Raw genomic sequence first — 15,115 nt, forward strand, 5'->3', positions numbered from 1 at the left:
GAAACCCTCTAGTACTGTTGGTGGGAATGCAAATTGGTGCAGCCATTGTGGAAAACGGTATGGGGGTCCTCAAAAAATTAAGAATAGAACTACTTTAGAACCCAGGAATTGCACTACTGGGTATTTACCCCCAAAATACAAAAACACTAACCCAAAGGGATACATGCACCTTTATTGTAGCATTATTTACAATAGGCAAATTATGGAAGCAGCCCAAGTGTTCATCAATGAATGAATGGATAAAGAAGATGTGGAATACATATATACACATATACATACATACAGTAGAATATTATTTAGCCATAAAAAAGAATGAAACCTTGCCATTTGCAACACCATGAGTGGAGCTAGAGAGTGTAGTACTAAGCAAAATAACTCAGGGAAAGAAAAATACCATGTGATTTCACTTATGTGGAATTTAAGAAACAAATGAGCAAAACTAAAAAAAAAAGAGAGACATGGCACAAAAACAGACACATAGACCAATGGAATAGAATAGAAACTCCAGAACTAGACCCACAAACGTATGGCCAACTCATCTTTGACAAAGCAGGAAAGAACATCCAATGGAAAAAAGACAGCCTCTTTAACAAATGGTGCTGGGAGAACTGGACAGCAACATGCAGAAGATTGAAACTAGACCACTTTCTCACACCATTCACAAAAATAAACTCAAAATGGATAAAGGACCTAAATGTGAGACAGGAAACCATCAAAACCTTAGAGGAGAAAGCAGGAAAAGACCTCTCTGACCTCAGCCGTAGCAATCTCTTACTCGACACATCCCCAAAGGCAAGGGAATTAAAAGCAAAAGTGAATTACTGGGACCTTATGAAGATAAAAAGCTTCTGCACAGCAAAGGAAACAACCAACAAAACTAAAAGGCAACCAACGGAATGGGAAAAGATATTCGCAAATGACATATCGGACAAAGGGCTAGTATCTAAAATCTATAAAGAGCTCACCAAACTCCACACCCGAAAAACAAATAACCCAGTGAAGAAATGGGCAGAAAACATGAATAGACACTTCTCTAAAGAAGACATCCGGATGGCCAACAGGCACATGAAAAGATGTTCAGCGTCGCTCCTTATCAGGGAAATACAAATCAAAACCACACTCAGGTATCACCTCACGCCAGTCAGAGTGGCCAAAATGAACAAATCAGGAGACTATAGATGCTGGAGAGGATGTGGGGAAACGGGAACCCTCTTGCACTGTTGGTGGGAATGCAAATTGGTGCAGCCGCTCTGGAAAGCAGTGTGGAGGTTCCTCAGAAAATTGAAAATAGACCTACCCTATGACCCAGCAATAGCACTGCTAGGAATTTACCCAAGGGATACAGGAGTACTGATGCATAGGGCCACTTGTACCCCAATGTTCATAGCAGCACTCTCAACAATAGCCAAAGTATGGAAAGAGCCTAAATGTCCATCAACTGATGAGTGGATAAAGAAATTGTGGTTTATATACACAATGGAATTTTACTTAGCAATGAGAAAGAATGAAATATGGCCCTTTGTAGCAACGTGGATGGAACTGGAGAGTGTGATGCTAAGTGAAATAAGCCATACAGAGAAAGACAGATACCATATGGTTTCACTCTTATGTGGATCCTGAGAAACTTAACAGGAACCCATGGGGGAGGGGAAGGAAAGAAAAAAAAAAAAAGAGGTTAGAGTGCGAGAGAGCCAAAGCATAAGAGACTGTTAAAAACTGAGAACAAACTGAGGGTTGATGGGGGGTGGGAGGGAGGAGAGGGTGGGTGATGGGTATTGAGGAGGGCACCTTTTGGGATGAGCACTGGGTGTTGTATGGAAACCAATTTGTCAATAAATTTCATATTAAAAAAAAAAGAGAGACAAAGCAAGAAACAGACTCTTAACTATAGAGAACAAACTGATGGTTACCAGAGGGGAGGTGGGTGGGGGAATAGGTTAAAAAGGTGATGGGAATGAAGTCGTACATTTGTTGTGATGAGCACTGAGTGATGTGTGGAATTGTTGAATCACTATATTGTACATCTGAAACTAATAGAACACTATATGTTAACTCTACTGCAATTAAAATATTTTTTAAAAAGAAAGAAAAAAAGTTTCTCAATTTTTATTGAAAATCCAAATAAACCAGCAACAGTTTCTAACTAAATAAATGCATATTTTCCCAGGATTTTGGGCAGAATTTTAATATTTGACTTTTTTGGGTCTCCATTCATAAAGCTTTTGTCATGATAACTGAGGATGTCCACTTCTGAATGAAATAATGTTCAGTATATAATGCAATGTGAAAATCAATTGGTGTCAAAATTGTAGTGTCATTAGCATCCCTTAACAAGTGAACCATAGTTACTTATGCTGCCTGTATCTCATGCCAGAAAATAATTTGGCATCTTAGCCATTCAGAACTGACTTATTTAATATAATGCTTCTATTTCTTATTCCAGGTTTAAGTTTATCTATTCATGGGGCTGAAAAGCGTTTGCAAATCCATCAACGGCGAAGTGTCGCAAGCCGCCCAGGGTCACGTCGCCTGCCTGTGGTCAGGCATTCCTCACTTCCACCAGGCAGAAGGTCAGTAAAAATGGAGGCAAGCTCTTCTGGAATCACTAATGGGAAAACCAAAGTCTTCCACCCAGGTAAGGTATGGGAAATGCTTAAGACACCCATTTTAGCAGCAACTTAATGCTGCCTGCATTATATCTTGTTACCTAATTATGCCATACTTCCAGTTAAACTTGCCTTTTTAAACAGTTTTGTTTTTTTCCTTGTCTTCTCTTTGGTCAGTGGTAAATGTCACCAAGACCAGTAAGAGAAAGAGCTTGACGTGTCAGAAAAGGTTAAGACTACATTCTACCTACAGTGGTAGAATCTAAATAAAAATCCAAGTGAGTAAACTTTCAGTTCAAAAAACCATATTGTACAATAAAACAAAAGAGAGATTTGACCACTTTCTTCATCATTTTCTCTATGATACTCCAGGGAAAAAGCCAAGCTAAAAATGCCCACTTTGAATTGTAAGTTATCTGGCTTGCCTTGACTATATTCTCTGGAGATTAGGAGAACATACTGGAGCTGTATTAAGTTTCAAGGCTCTGGAAAATGTCTGTATTTCTTTAAAATGTTAAAATGAGTCGATATTAAAATAGGTAATTTCAACTAAAAGGTTTTATTTGCTTGTGTGGATGAGGAGCTCATCTAAGCATTGACTCATTCATTCATTCATTCAGTGAATTTAATGAGTACCTGCTCTATGCCAGGCATTGTTTTGGGTGCTGAGGCAACATTTCTGCCAGTCTGATTCATAGGCACATTGATTGAATTGTGAGGCAGTTCAGAAGTCCTTTAGTATAACTGTCATGTGATCCTTATTCCTCTGTGTTATGTCTTGACAGGTGGCTACCCAGCCTCAACTAAAGCCAAGCCTCCATCTCTAGATATGTCACACCATCTCTCTCTCAACTGATGACCTTGTTTCCTAACCTCACTGAGCTACCCCAGGGCTGTGGGGCATTAATTACTGAGGATTCCTTACTCTCCACCTCCAAATTTATCTCTACTTACTTTCATCAGACTTCTCTTTCCTTCAGAAAATGAAGGTCTTCCCACTGTCCTTGACTAAGCCTTCACCTGTGGGCTTGGCCACCCCTCTTCTCTTGAACCTCTCTCAAGAGGGTGTGTACCCTCATTCTCATCTTTTCCCCTGCTTTACTGTTGGCTCTTCCTCCTCAGTCTATGAAGAAGGCTTAAGCTTCTCTCATTCTAATGTTTTTATTTGACACTGTCCTTTTCTCTCTACTGCCAATTTTCCTCCTCCCTTTTAAGCCACGCTTGTAGAATAGTTTTATTTTCTCTTCTCTCTCACTTCTCAGCCACTCTTGGACCTAGTACAATCTGATTTGTAGATCATAGCTGTTCTTGAGTGACCTCCTTAGTGACCTCCTTTTATCGTAGTGTGCTGAATGGCAGACTCTTCTGATACACCAGACTGGGTGCTTCAGATTGCCACTGCTTCCCCACTACACTGTTCCCTGTCTTCCATGATAGCCTTCTTTCTTGGTTCTCCTCCTACCTCCCTGACAGGTAACATGGGTGGTTTCCCAGTCACTAGCATCTCTCTCTTCCCCTTGCTTCCTGTCCTAGTACCTTCTTCATATCAAATCCAAAATGATTCATCTCTACTCCTAATAATGCCGTTCACCTTGTTGGTCCTACTGATTATGAGGTAAAGTTACAACCTCTGAGCATGTTAAAAACAAATGCCCTTGCTGATTTAGTCCTCCTGCCTCTCATCCTTCATTTGTCCTCCCTCTGCCTGAAACTTTATATTCAATATATCAGTCCCAGTTCAATCAGAAAAGCAGAACCAGTAGAAGATGGATATTTAGAGATTTATTTCAAGGAATTGGCTTCCATAATTGGGAAGGTATATAGGCAAGTGTGAAATCCACAGAGCAGGCCATCATGAATGGCATGCTGTAAGTTTTGGGCAGAGGTGAAGCTGTTGTCAATACGAGGAATTTCTGCAGAGAGGCCTCAGCTCCGCTTTTGAGATCTTTCAACTGATTGAATCAGTCCTCCCTAGATTATTTAGGATAATCTTTCTTACTGAAAGCAACTGATTATGGACTTTAATTGTATCTACAAAATGTCTTCACAGGAACACCTAGGTTAGTGTTCATTGAGTAACTGGGGACTGTAGTTTACCCAAGTGGTTGCATCTACTAGATCATCACATCTAATCAGACTGACTTGCTTTCAACTCTCCAACATATGATGCTATTTCATGTCTCCCAACCTTTGTTCATGCTGCTCTCTCTAGGATGCCCTGGTTTTGCTCCTTTGTCTTTTAACATTTTTAAACTACCTGTCTTTCTACCATAAGGTCTTCAAGGACAGAGATTCTGGCTTATTTATCTTTGTACTTTCAATAAATATTTTCAGGGGAGGATTGAACTGAACCTTCATTCGTGGTTTTTCAGACTACTACAATAGTTTTTCTTAATTTTTTCCAGCTTTATTGGGGTATCATTGACAAATTTTAATACCTTTATAATTGTTCTACCTGCTTTTCATTGAACAAATATTTATTGAAGGCCTCTTAGGTTGCCAGGTACTCTTCAAGTTTTGGGCATACCTCATGGAATGAGGAAGGAGTCTGATAGTTTGAGGAACATTACAGACACCCCTGAGCCTAGAGTGAGGGGGAAACATCAGTGTAGATAGAGACCAGATGGAGCAGGGCCTTGTAGACTATTATAAGGTCCTAGAGCTCTTTGCAAAATGGGAGTTCTTACAGGTTTTTGAGCAGAATAATCCCATTATATGACTTAAATTTTAAGAGGACTGCATTAGCTATTGTGTAAGAATACACTACAGATGGAGAGGGTGAAAGGGGAAAGGTCAAATAGGAGGCCACTATAATAGTCAAGTCAAGGGATGATGGTAGCTGTAACTAGGGGTGACAGAAATGGTAGTGAGAATTTGGATTCTGGAAGTATTTTAATGTTGGGTCATCAAGATTTCCCAATGAGTTAGACATGGATTAAGAGAGAAAGGAGAGCTAAGGATGGCTCCAAGATTTTTGGCCTGAGTAAATTTGGCTGGTATCAACTGAGATGGAGAAGGCTGCAGGGGAAGATTTGGTGAGTTTTAGGGAAGAAGTAGGGCCAAGATTTGAAGTCTGGTTATGGACATGACAATAATCCAGAACTGGCCAGATCACATGAGTGGTGGGATAAGCATGTCTGGAGTTTGAGAGATTGGCCTGGGAAGGAGATATAAAATCAACTGTTGTTGACATATAAATGGGCTTTAAAGCCATGTAATGAAAAGAGATGACAGAAAGAAGTAAAGATGGAGAAGGGGAGAGAATTAATGGCTGGAATTTGGGTGACCCCAATAATAAAGGTAGGTGCAAACAAAGACCAAGAAAGAATGACTGTAAAGGATGTTGAGAAACTAGAAATTACATGTTTTGGAAGTAAAGAAAGTCAATCAAGAGTTGAGGAGTGATTATGTAGTTTATTTTTTATTTTATTTTATTTTATTTATTTTATTTTTTTTATGAAATTTATTGACAAATTGGTTTCCATACAACACCCAGTGCTCATCCCAAAAGGTGCCCTCCTCAATACCCATCACCCACCCTCTCCTCCCTCCCACCCCCCATCAACCCTCAGTTTGTTCTCAGTTTTAAGAGTTGAGGAGTGATTATGTAGTTTAAATGTTGATGAAAATCAAGTAAGATGAGAGCTAAGAGTTGGCCATTGATTTGAGTAAAGTGGAGATCCATGGTGATTTTGATAAGAACAGTTTTGGTGCAGTGGTAGGGATGAACCCCTGAGTTAAGTGTAAGAGAGAATGGAAGGATATGAATTAGATATTGTGAATATGGACAACTTTTTAAAAGCCATTTTTCTGTGAAGGCTAATGAAGAAATAAGGCCCTGGCTAGAGAAGAGGTAAAGTCAAGAGATCATTTTGTTTTTTTCAAAATAGCATATCTCCAGCAGATAATTTATGATGTTCAGGATAGGGGAGAATTCATGATGTGGGTGTCAGTGAGAGACGAGGGCTATGCACAATAGAATCATGAATAATTTATCTGTGATAACAGATGGGAAGGGAGAGTATGTGTGGCTGTTGGCAGGGTGACGAGGGTCTAAGAGTTCTTTCCTACTGTATCAGTTTTATCTGTAATGTGGGAAGCAAGGTCATTACTGAGAATGAGAATAAAGCCTTGTTCAGAGAGGGAGGGAGAGGGAGATGGTATGATGATGTGTGGAATGGGCAGGGGAAATACGATTGCCAGCCAATCCACATTAAAAGCCCATTTGAGATTCATGGTCATGAAATTAAAGTAGGACAGGCCATCACAGTTGTGTGTTGTTCTTTAACCTTGTTTAGAGACATGTGTGAAGACATAGAACAGATGGACAGTTATATTTAGTCAGGGTTGTGATTTTGCCAAGGAATTAAGAAAAGAGAGAGGGTATCAAAGGTGCATAAGAGGGAATTAGAGCAATCAGTTATGTGATTCAGGCTTGGTAAGGTGGGGAGTGAGGCCATTAAGGGGATAAGGAACAGTGGAAAGTTGATAGATCAGTTGGTTGGAGGTTTCAGAGGGGTTGGAAGGGTGTCAAGGTTAGGATAGGAAGAAGAGCTAGAAAGTTAAGAGGTGGTTATGAGAGAGTGGAATGCTTGGCACTGATATTATGGAGGGGTTGCTGTTATTAGTAATAACAGGGTCTAGACTAGGGTATGAAATGAGTGGCTCTAATAGGGTGGAGGGCAAGAGTATTGGAGGAAAGAATTCTCAGAGACTTGAGAGGCCAGGGTTTGGGAAATATCACCTATATAGATACTGAAATGGTCAAGAATTAAATAGTGTTTGGAAGAGTGATAATAAGCCAGGAGTTTACCTCATCAAGAAATGAGGGAGCATGGCCTGGAAGGCAGCAAGTAAATGCAATGAAGAATTGAAGGTTCATATAACAACCTGAGACTCAAGGCTGGGGATGCTTAGAGAAAAGGAAAGACCAGTGGTCTAAAGGTGGCATTAAGACTCAATGAGGATATTTTCTCCCCTCCAGGTCCATTGGTGTGAGGACCGTAGGAGAAAAAGAGTACCATAGGAAAGAGCCACAAGGAAGCAGTGGGCTGTGGAAGAGCCAGACTTTCATAAGAACAAGATAATGAAGGGAACATTCTGAGAAAAGACTGATGATAGGAGGAGAACTATGGAGGGCCCAATGGAAGGGTTTTGGATGTTGGGGAATTGCCTTCCACAACTTTCTTTAATTATTTTTCTGGACCGTCTAAAGTTTTCCTCCAAATAAGACCATTAATAATATCCCTCCTCTACTTAATAATCTTTATGGCTGTCCAGAAGAAAGCGCAACCTTGTGAGTCCAGTTTTTCAAGCCCTCTGCAATTTAACCTCTCCCAGTTTTTCTGGCTTATCTTTTGTACTCCATAACCTGTCTTATTCTATTTTAATCATCTACAGCTCCTCACTGTTTCTCAGATAAGCTCATGTCACTTTTGAAATGCCCCTTTCCCCAGTAAATCTCTATCCAGCCCTTATCATTACTCAAAATGTAACCCAATACCACATTCTCTCAAAAGTCTTCCTACATCTCACTAGTCAGAATTGACCTCCCACTTTCCAGTACTTCACACAATTTGGAAGCCTTATCAAAGTCAGTATGTTTTTTAGACTTCATAGTTCTCTTGGAATGCAGGAACTGTATTCAATTTATCTTTGTATTCTCCATAATTCAGAGAAGGTTTTACTAAATGATTATTTGCTGTTTGTTGAAATCTATTCCACCCCCTGGGTATAGGTTTGCATTCTGAAGTTACACAGGATAAATCTAAATTCTTTCAAATGATGTTCCTTTAGTTGTTTAAAAACTCATCTTGAGCTATTTGCCAACTGAAACATTTCCTAGTTTCTTCAGTTCTTCCTTCAATGATACGGTGTTAAGATTGTTTACCATTCTACCCACTTCTGCCTCTTTGAATTTACAGTGCCCAGAATTACATAGAATATTTGTTCATCTCTGACCCAGGTAGAGTTGAGTCAGTGTTTACTTGACATCCTATGCTGAAATTAATGTAATAAAAATTTAAAGAAGTATTATTTGCGAATGGTGTGATGTCAGTGTGGGATAATTTAGCATATCTCATGTCACTGATATCACCTTAAGAACACATCACTATGTTTATCCATAATTTTATCATAGATATTGAACCCTACTTGCATTGGATAATGGTAGAAAATATAAATAAGGCCAATTCTTTAGCATAGAATTATAATTAAAATTATATTAAATAAGTTATAATTAAAAACCCAAATACATATATTTAAAACTCCTATTCTGCAAGATAGATGTGACTTCAGTTACATCCTTTTATTTTTAGTGTACTTAGCAGTAATGCATCCTAGCTCTCTGTTGAGAGATAAGAGCTCTCAAACTTATTTCTAGCGAGTCATAGATTTTAGAAGCATCATGGACATTTTAGTACTATTGAGGCCTATCAAGTGATTCATCCACTTTTTACACAGTTAATAATCACAATTCTCAAAGTGCTTTCCAAAAGCTCACTCAGACTGGTTGTGAAGTACAAAAAGAAAAAACAAGAGAGCCTTGTAGATCTTCTGTGCTATCAGCTCTGAACAATTTCAGTTAATTTATCCCCCTTTGAGTTTGTAAGTATTTCTGAGTGCCTACTATATACAAATATGTATTTGGAAGATAACTCCTTGGGACTGGAATGGTGTAGAACTCTATTACACCTGGACCTTAGGGAGCTTACACTCATGTCCAAAGAAACAATCAGTCAGGGTTCTTTGGTTATAAACAACTGAAACTATTTAATCCAAGCAAAGAAGGAATTTAAATCTGGAAGATATGGATGGAAAGCCTATAGAAACCAGCCTTGGAAAAGGAACAGAGACCAAGAAATAAATTACTTAATTATCTGAAATAAATGAACCCTTACCATCTGTCTTAGTTATTTATTATTTTTATTACCATTTGTCTTAGTTTTCAAGACTTAGGAGAGACAGTCTTATTTGCCATGCACCTTTTCCTTGGTTGGGAGGTGGTGATGAAAGAAAGGATAGGACAGAAGGAGACTTCCCCCTTCAGCTTTTATAATAGGATTGTAGGACCTCTTGATTTCTCCTCCTGCCTGGGCTACATGTAGTAAGGGAAAGACACTGTCCCAAAAGGAAATAGAGGTGATGTTAGAAAAGAGAAATGCACATAGAAGAATGTCCACTACAGGGACCTGTATGTAACCTGCTGTAATAGAAGTCAAATTGTTTTAAGGGCTGGAACAAAGATAAAAGTAAAGTTATAGGAATATTCTTATTTGGAAAAATCTAAGAAGGATTCACAAGGCATATAATCTACAAATTGGACTTCGAAGGTCAATTAGAATATCAACAGGAGGATGGATGGATGGCCATTCCTATATAGGAAAGAGCATAATAAAAGAGACAGTGCATTATACTGGTTATGAATGCAAGCTTTGTTGTTAGAGATTTTGAACCCAGATATGTTACCTGACAGCTATGCAGACTTGGGCAAATGACTTAATTTCTGTGAATCTCAGGTTTCTCACCAGGATATTAATACCTATTTCATGGCCTTAGGGTTGCCGGATGAAATACAGGACTCATAGCAATTTCAGATAAAACTTTTTGGTGTGTGCCCCAAATATTGCATGGGGTACACTTATAATAAAAAATTACTAGCTGTTATTTGAATTCAAATATAAATGGGCACCCTGTATTATTATGCACTATATCTGGCAACTCTATGTAGCACTGTTAGGACAAGTTAATAAATTCATTAATGTAAAATGTTCAGTATGATTTTTGGCACATAGTAGGTGCTCAGTAATAAATGGTAGTGATCACTTTTGTTCTCACCATCACAGACACAGTTCAGAAGCCTGAAAATGAATATGTCCCAGAACCCTCTCTTGCTCGGTCACTCTACCATAGAGCAGTTTTCCAGTTAACTCATGCTGGAATGAATATCAGTAAGACAGCTTCTCACTGTGCTGTACTGACACAGGAGCCCTTTACCTCTATCTTGTATTGTGTGGTTTCACTTTCCTTCTGATTGTTTCAGATGTTGTTCTTGTGTGTTGATTTTATTTTGACCTTATCTTTCAGCCACTCATAATTTATGCATGTTATTTTCTATTCCCCTTTATAGGCAAATAATAGAAGTATTAAATGGCACTAGGCTTGGGACTATAATTTAAGGGTCAAGAGTAGAGTAAACTGAAGCATTGATTGCAATCTTTTGAATTTGAAACCATAAAGCTTGGTGTGAGTATAGATCACATTATCCCAGTTTAATGATTATGCCATATAAAATAGAATTAGAAGCCTTCTGCAATCTGAAATATTTCTATTGCCTTCCCTTAATCTGTTAGGCCTATCATACTGTCCCAGAGAAATATTATTGATCCAATTATATGTCCTATATTCTCTTTTAGAATTTGTGAATTGATTTTTTTTGCTGATACGTTTCATGGTTTTCCAAATAATTTCTAACACAATTTCTTTTATCTTTTAAAACCTGAGCAGCCCTTTATGCATGATTATGTAGACATGGTATCTAAATGCTGGGACAGGTCAATTTCACACAAGAGGAACTTTAGTCCTCTTGTAGGACTAATGTCTGTAGTTCTGTCTGTATACAGAGGTGTTAAATGTTTGACATAAATCAAATTATAGCTATAATTTATTAAGCACTGTATCATATTCTCAACCTCAAGAACTGTTAAACTGCTTGAATTCCTTATCTTATTTAATTCCCCTAATATTCTCTGCTGTTATCCTTATTTTATGGCTGGGGCACAGAAAAGGTTAAGTAATTTGCCCAAGAACATACAGCCAGTAAATGGTAGAGGCAAGATTCCAAATCAGGTAGTTTGATTTTGTCATTCAGTGTGCGATGTTACCTTCTTCTTCAAACAACTTGGTGGCTGTATATTTCTAGCAAGTTAGTGTAGCAAAGTCTTGGAAAATTTAAATTAAAAGACCTGTAATAGTTAAAACCTTGATGTAAGAAGAACTTACTGAAAAAGGGACCAGTAGGATTCCATTGGAAACTTATCTAAGTGATGCTCTACTTTTTAACTTCTTTTTTGTTGTACTCTGCATTACACTTGGTTTTTTTTTATCCTCCCCTTTTCTAGTTCCAATATTATAAAACACATAACCATTGCTCTGAGTTTTAGTGATTACTTTCTGGCCCTCATGTCAAGGTCTGGTCTCAAATTAGGGAACAGATTGAACTTAGAATTGCCTTTCATGTTTACCAGGAGCTACAGTGAAAGGGACAGGGAGAGACAAGGAGCAAGTAGGGAGAGATTTAAAAATGGACAGCCAAGAAAGACTTGTGTCTTTATTTATTATTAAAATTTGTTAATGCAGCTCTGTCAGTGCAGAGCTGAAGCTGGGCTCAAACTCACAAACATGAGATCATGACCTGAGCCAAAATCAATAGTCGGATGCTTAACTGACTGAGCCACCCAGGCGCCCCTAGACTTATATCTTTCTTAAGAAGCCACACTAAGGCTGACTTGTCTCTAGTTCTGCCAAGATGAAAGTCAAGATTCAGCTCATTCCTTAGAGAAAAAAAGTAAGGAAAAAGCAAATGGATGACCATTCTTTACAACAATAATAATCATGATACCACTACCTCACATTAGATGATGCTCCATTGTTTCCAAAGGGCTTTCATAAATATTTCTCCTACATCTTGCTAAGTTCTTTTAGCAGTCTATGAGGTGGAATTATCCTGATTTTACTATGGGTCAGGAAATGAAATTTCTTGTCCCAAAGTACAAAATTAATAATTGATGCACCCTGACTAAAACCTACGTCTTCTATTTCTTATGAGTGTGTGTGTGTGTGTGTGTGTGTGTGTGTGTTTTAAACTGTGCCACTTTTTTCCCCTTGAAGAGAGAATTACTTGAGTGTGAAATTTTGGTGTTTTCTCATCACCTTATCTGGAAAGAAAAAATTGAGAATTGTGGCCAAAACTTTTTTACTGAACTTGAGGAACCTGGCTGCTCTCCTTGAATAGATCTGAAGTTTGGGTGAAATTACATATTTGTTTTATTTGTGAAATGGATTTTGGGTGTGATTGGAAGATAAGATCTTCCACATGGCTTTGAAATTATGTGGTAAAAAATGTATAAGAGTTACTTTGGACTTCTGTTTTATTTCTCATTGAATTGAAGGTGAATGTGGTATCTTTCAGAACAGTCAGTGGTGGGATTTGGAAATAACACTAATTATCCTTCATTTGAATCTCTTCCTCTTTGTTTTTTTTTTGTGATGTGTGATGTGAGTTTAGTAAACAGGGGGTGCTTAGGAAAACAAGCTATTTTGGGCATTGGTATCTGTGTTCCTTGCTCTCATTTGCTGAGTAACAGAATTGTGTTTTCTAAAAATATGTACCAAATTCTTCCCTTAGATATTTGCATTTTTGTTTCCCTTTGCTTAGAGACATATGCACATATTTTGACTTATATGATGCATGTAGAGAGAATTTTCTGAAGTCTTTTCACAACCAGTTGAACACACAAAGTGAGTGAAGAAAAGCTACAGAAAAGGCAGCCCCAGGGAAAACAAAATGACTAATTTCTGGAACAAGGATTGTGTTTTGTGAAGTATAAAACTGTATCTTCTGCCTGAGGTTATTTGAAACAATTTTATATTTAAGAAGCTTGGAGAAATTTAAATAATAATTTAACTAAAGATCATAAAACTATAACTAGTTACCTGAGCCCATAATTGTGGTAGGTAGTTAATAGTAAGCTTCCATTCTGCTTAATTTCCTAAGTTAGAGGTAAGAGTCATGTACAAGATGGGCAGAACCCTAGCGCTCATGAAGCTTGCTGTCTTGCAAGCCCATACTCTTTCATACATTCATCTCAAGCCCATCTATAGATTTATCATGCAAGAAAGTAAACAACATTATAGTAATGCTGAAGGTCTCATGTTTTCTATTCTGCAACCCCTCCTAATCCTAAATACTGTCTTCTCTTCCTCTAAAGAATGCCTGTTATCATAGCAACAGAACTCACCAGCTAGGATATTGCAAGAGCCCCCTGCCCACCCACCAAGAAGCCCTGCCTACAGAACTCACAAATCTTTCCTGCTTTGTAGCTTTGCAGCTCTGGTTTCCAAACTCTCGTTGGAACTGCTAGTGCAAGGATGCATTATAATTTAGGAGATCACAGTCTTGCCAGTCCTGAGAAACATGGAAACAGTTTTGTTGAAAGTCAGCCATTATTGGCTAAAGCACTGGGATTATTATTTCCATTTTAGACCTGAGAAACTTCTACCCGCTATTAGCTAAATGCGATTTTCCAGTCAGGATCCAGTCCAGAATTGAGTCCTTAGAACTACTCAATGTTAAACATTTGAAAGAATATGTTTAGCTAGTGACTGGTATGGGTGAATCAGTCTGTTTATTCCTCTTAATACAAGGCTGAGCTTTCTTTTGGAAGAGAATAATCTTCCAATATTACTAGATTTATAGTTATGAAACACTAATATGAAAGAGTGTGATCTGTGTGTCTTTTCACAATAGTACTTACGAAGCATCCTCTATTGTAAAGTCTTTTTAGCTTGTGGCACATTAAATAGATTTTGGTAAGCACCATAAATGAAGGTAAGACACGGAGATGGAAAGTTTTTCTAGAGCCAGCGGAATATCCCACATGTGAATCTAGGGTTTTCGACTTCAGATCCTTGAGAAGAACTGAAATAATTTTCTTCATTCTTAAAAGATACATTTTGAACCCTGGCTTGATGCAGGAAAAGTTTGTAAAGAAGACAGAATGTACTGCTTCCTCTCCTTAATACCATTCTTCATCTTAACATTGTCATAGAAACACTGAATTCACTATGAGGAATTGAAAACAAACTCTCAATTACAAAAAAGGGTATTTTTGCAGCCTATTAAATCCAAAAATATTACATATGAGGATTTATTTTAGATATTTATATAAAATTTTGGTATATCACTACTTCCTATATTGTAAAAATATTGCATTTGACAATTTGTATTAAAAAATGCCGGGCGCCTGGGTGGCACAGTTGGTTAAGCGTCCGACTTCAGCCAGGTCACGATCTCGCGGTCCGTGAGTTCGAGCCCCGCGTCGGGCTCTGGGCTGATGGCTCGGAGCCTGGAGCCTGTTTCCGATTCTGTGTCTCCCTCTCTCTCTGCCCCTCCCCCGTTCATGCTCTGTCTCTCTCTGTCCCAAAAATAAATAAAAAACGTTGAAAAAAAAAATGCCTCTCAGGACAGGAACTACCAATTTTTATTTACAGAATATAAGTAAAATGTAGACAGATGCTCACATCTAGCATCATTAATTATGAGGAAATCACAGAAAATACCATTTGTCCCCTCTGGCCTACTTTACAGAGTCCCCGTTCTTTTGTGTTGCATGGGGAAGGTAAGATTTGACCTGTCATACTTCTCTTTATTTCTCTTTCAGTGTGAAATAAATATTCCAAGTCCAAGTTACAGAATTTTTTTAAGGCACTGTTTTTGTTTAGTCTATACC

The 15,115-nt window shown here is 38.1% G+C and overlaps 1 protein-coding gene across 1 annotated transcript in view; it reads left to right on the forward strand.

Moving 5' to 3' along the window:
• The window catches only part of ANO4 (anoctamin 4), a 395,947-nt gene that overhangs the window by 157,191 nt on the left and 223,641 nt on the right, over positions 1-15,115 (forward strand). Inside the window, exon 2 of the mRNA XM_047866608.1 lies at positions 2,444-2,635. Coding sequence (XP_047722564.1) covers positions 2,581-2,635 — 55 coding nt within the window. The 5' untranslated portion in view covers positions 2,444-2,580. The remainder of the gene's footprint in view (positions 1-2,443; positions 2,636-15,115) is intronic.

Source organism: Prionailurus viverrinus, chromosome B4 (genome assembly GCF_022837055.1).
Source record: "Prionailurus viverrinus isolate Anna chromosome B4, UM_Priviv_1.0, whole genome shotgun sequence".
In the NCBI taxonomy this organism is placed as follows: Eukaryota; Metazoa; Chordata; class Mammalia; order Carnivora; family Felidae; genus Prionailurus; species Prionailurus viverrinus.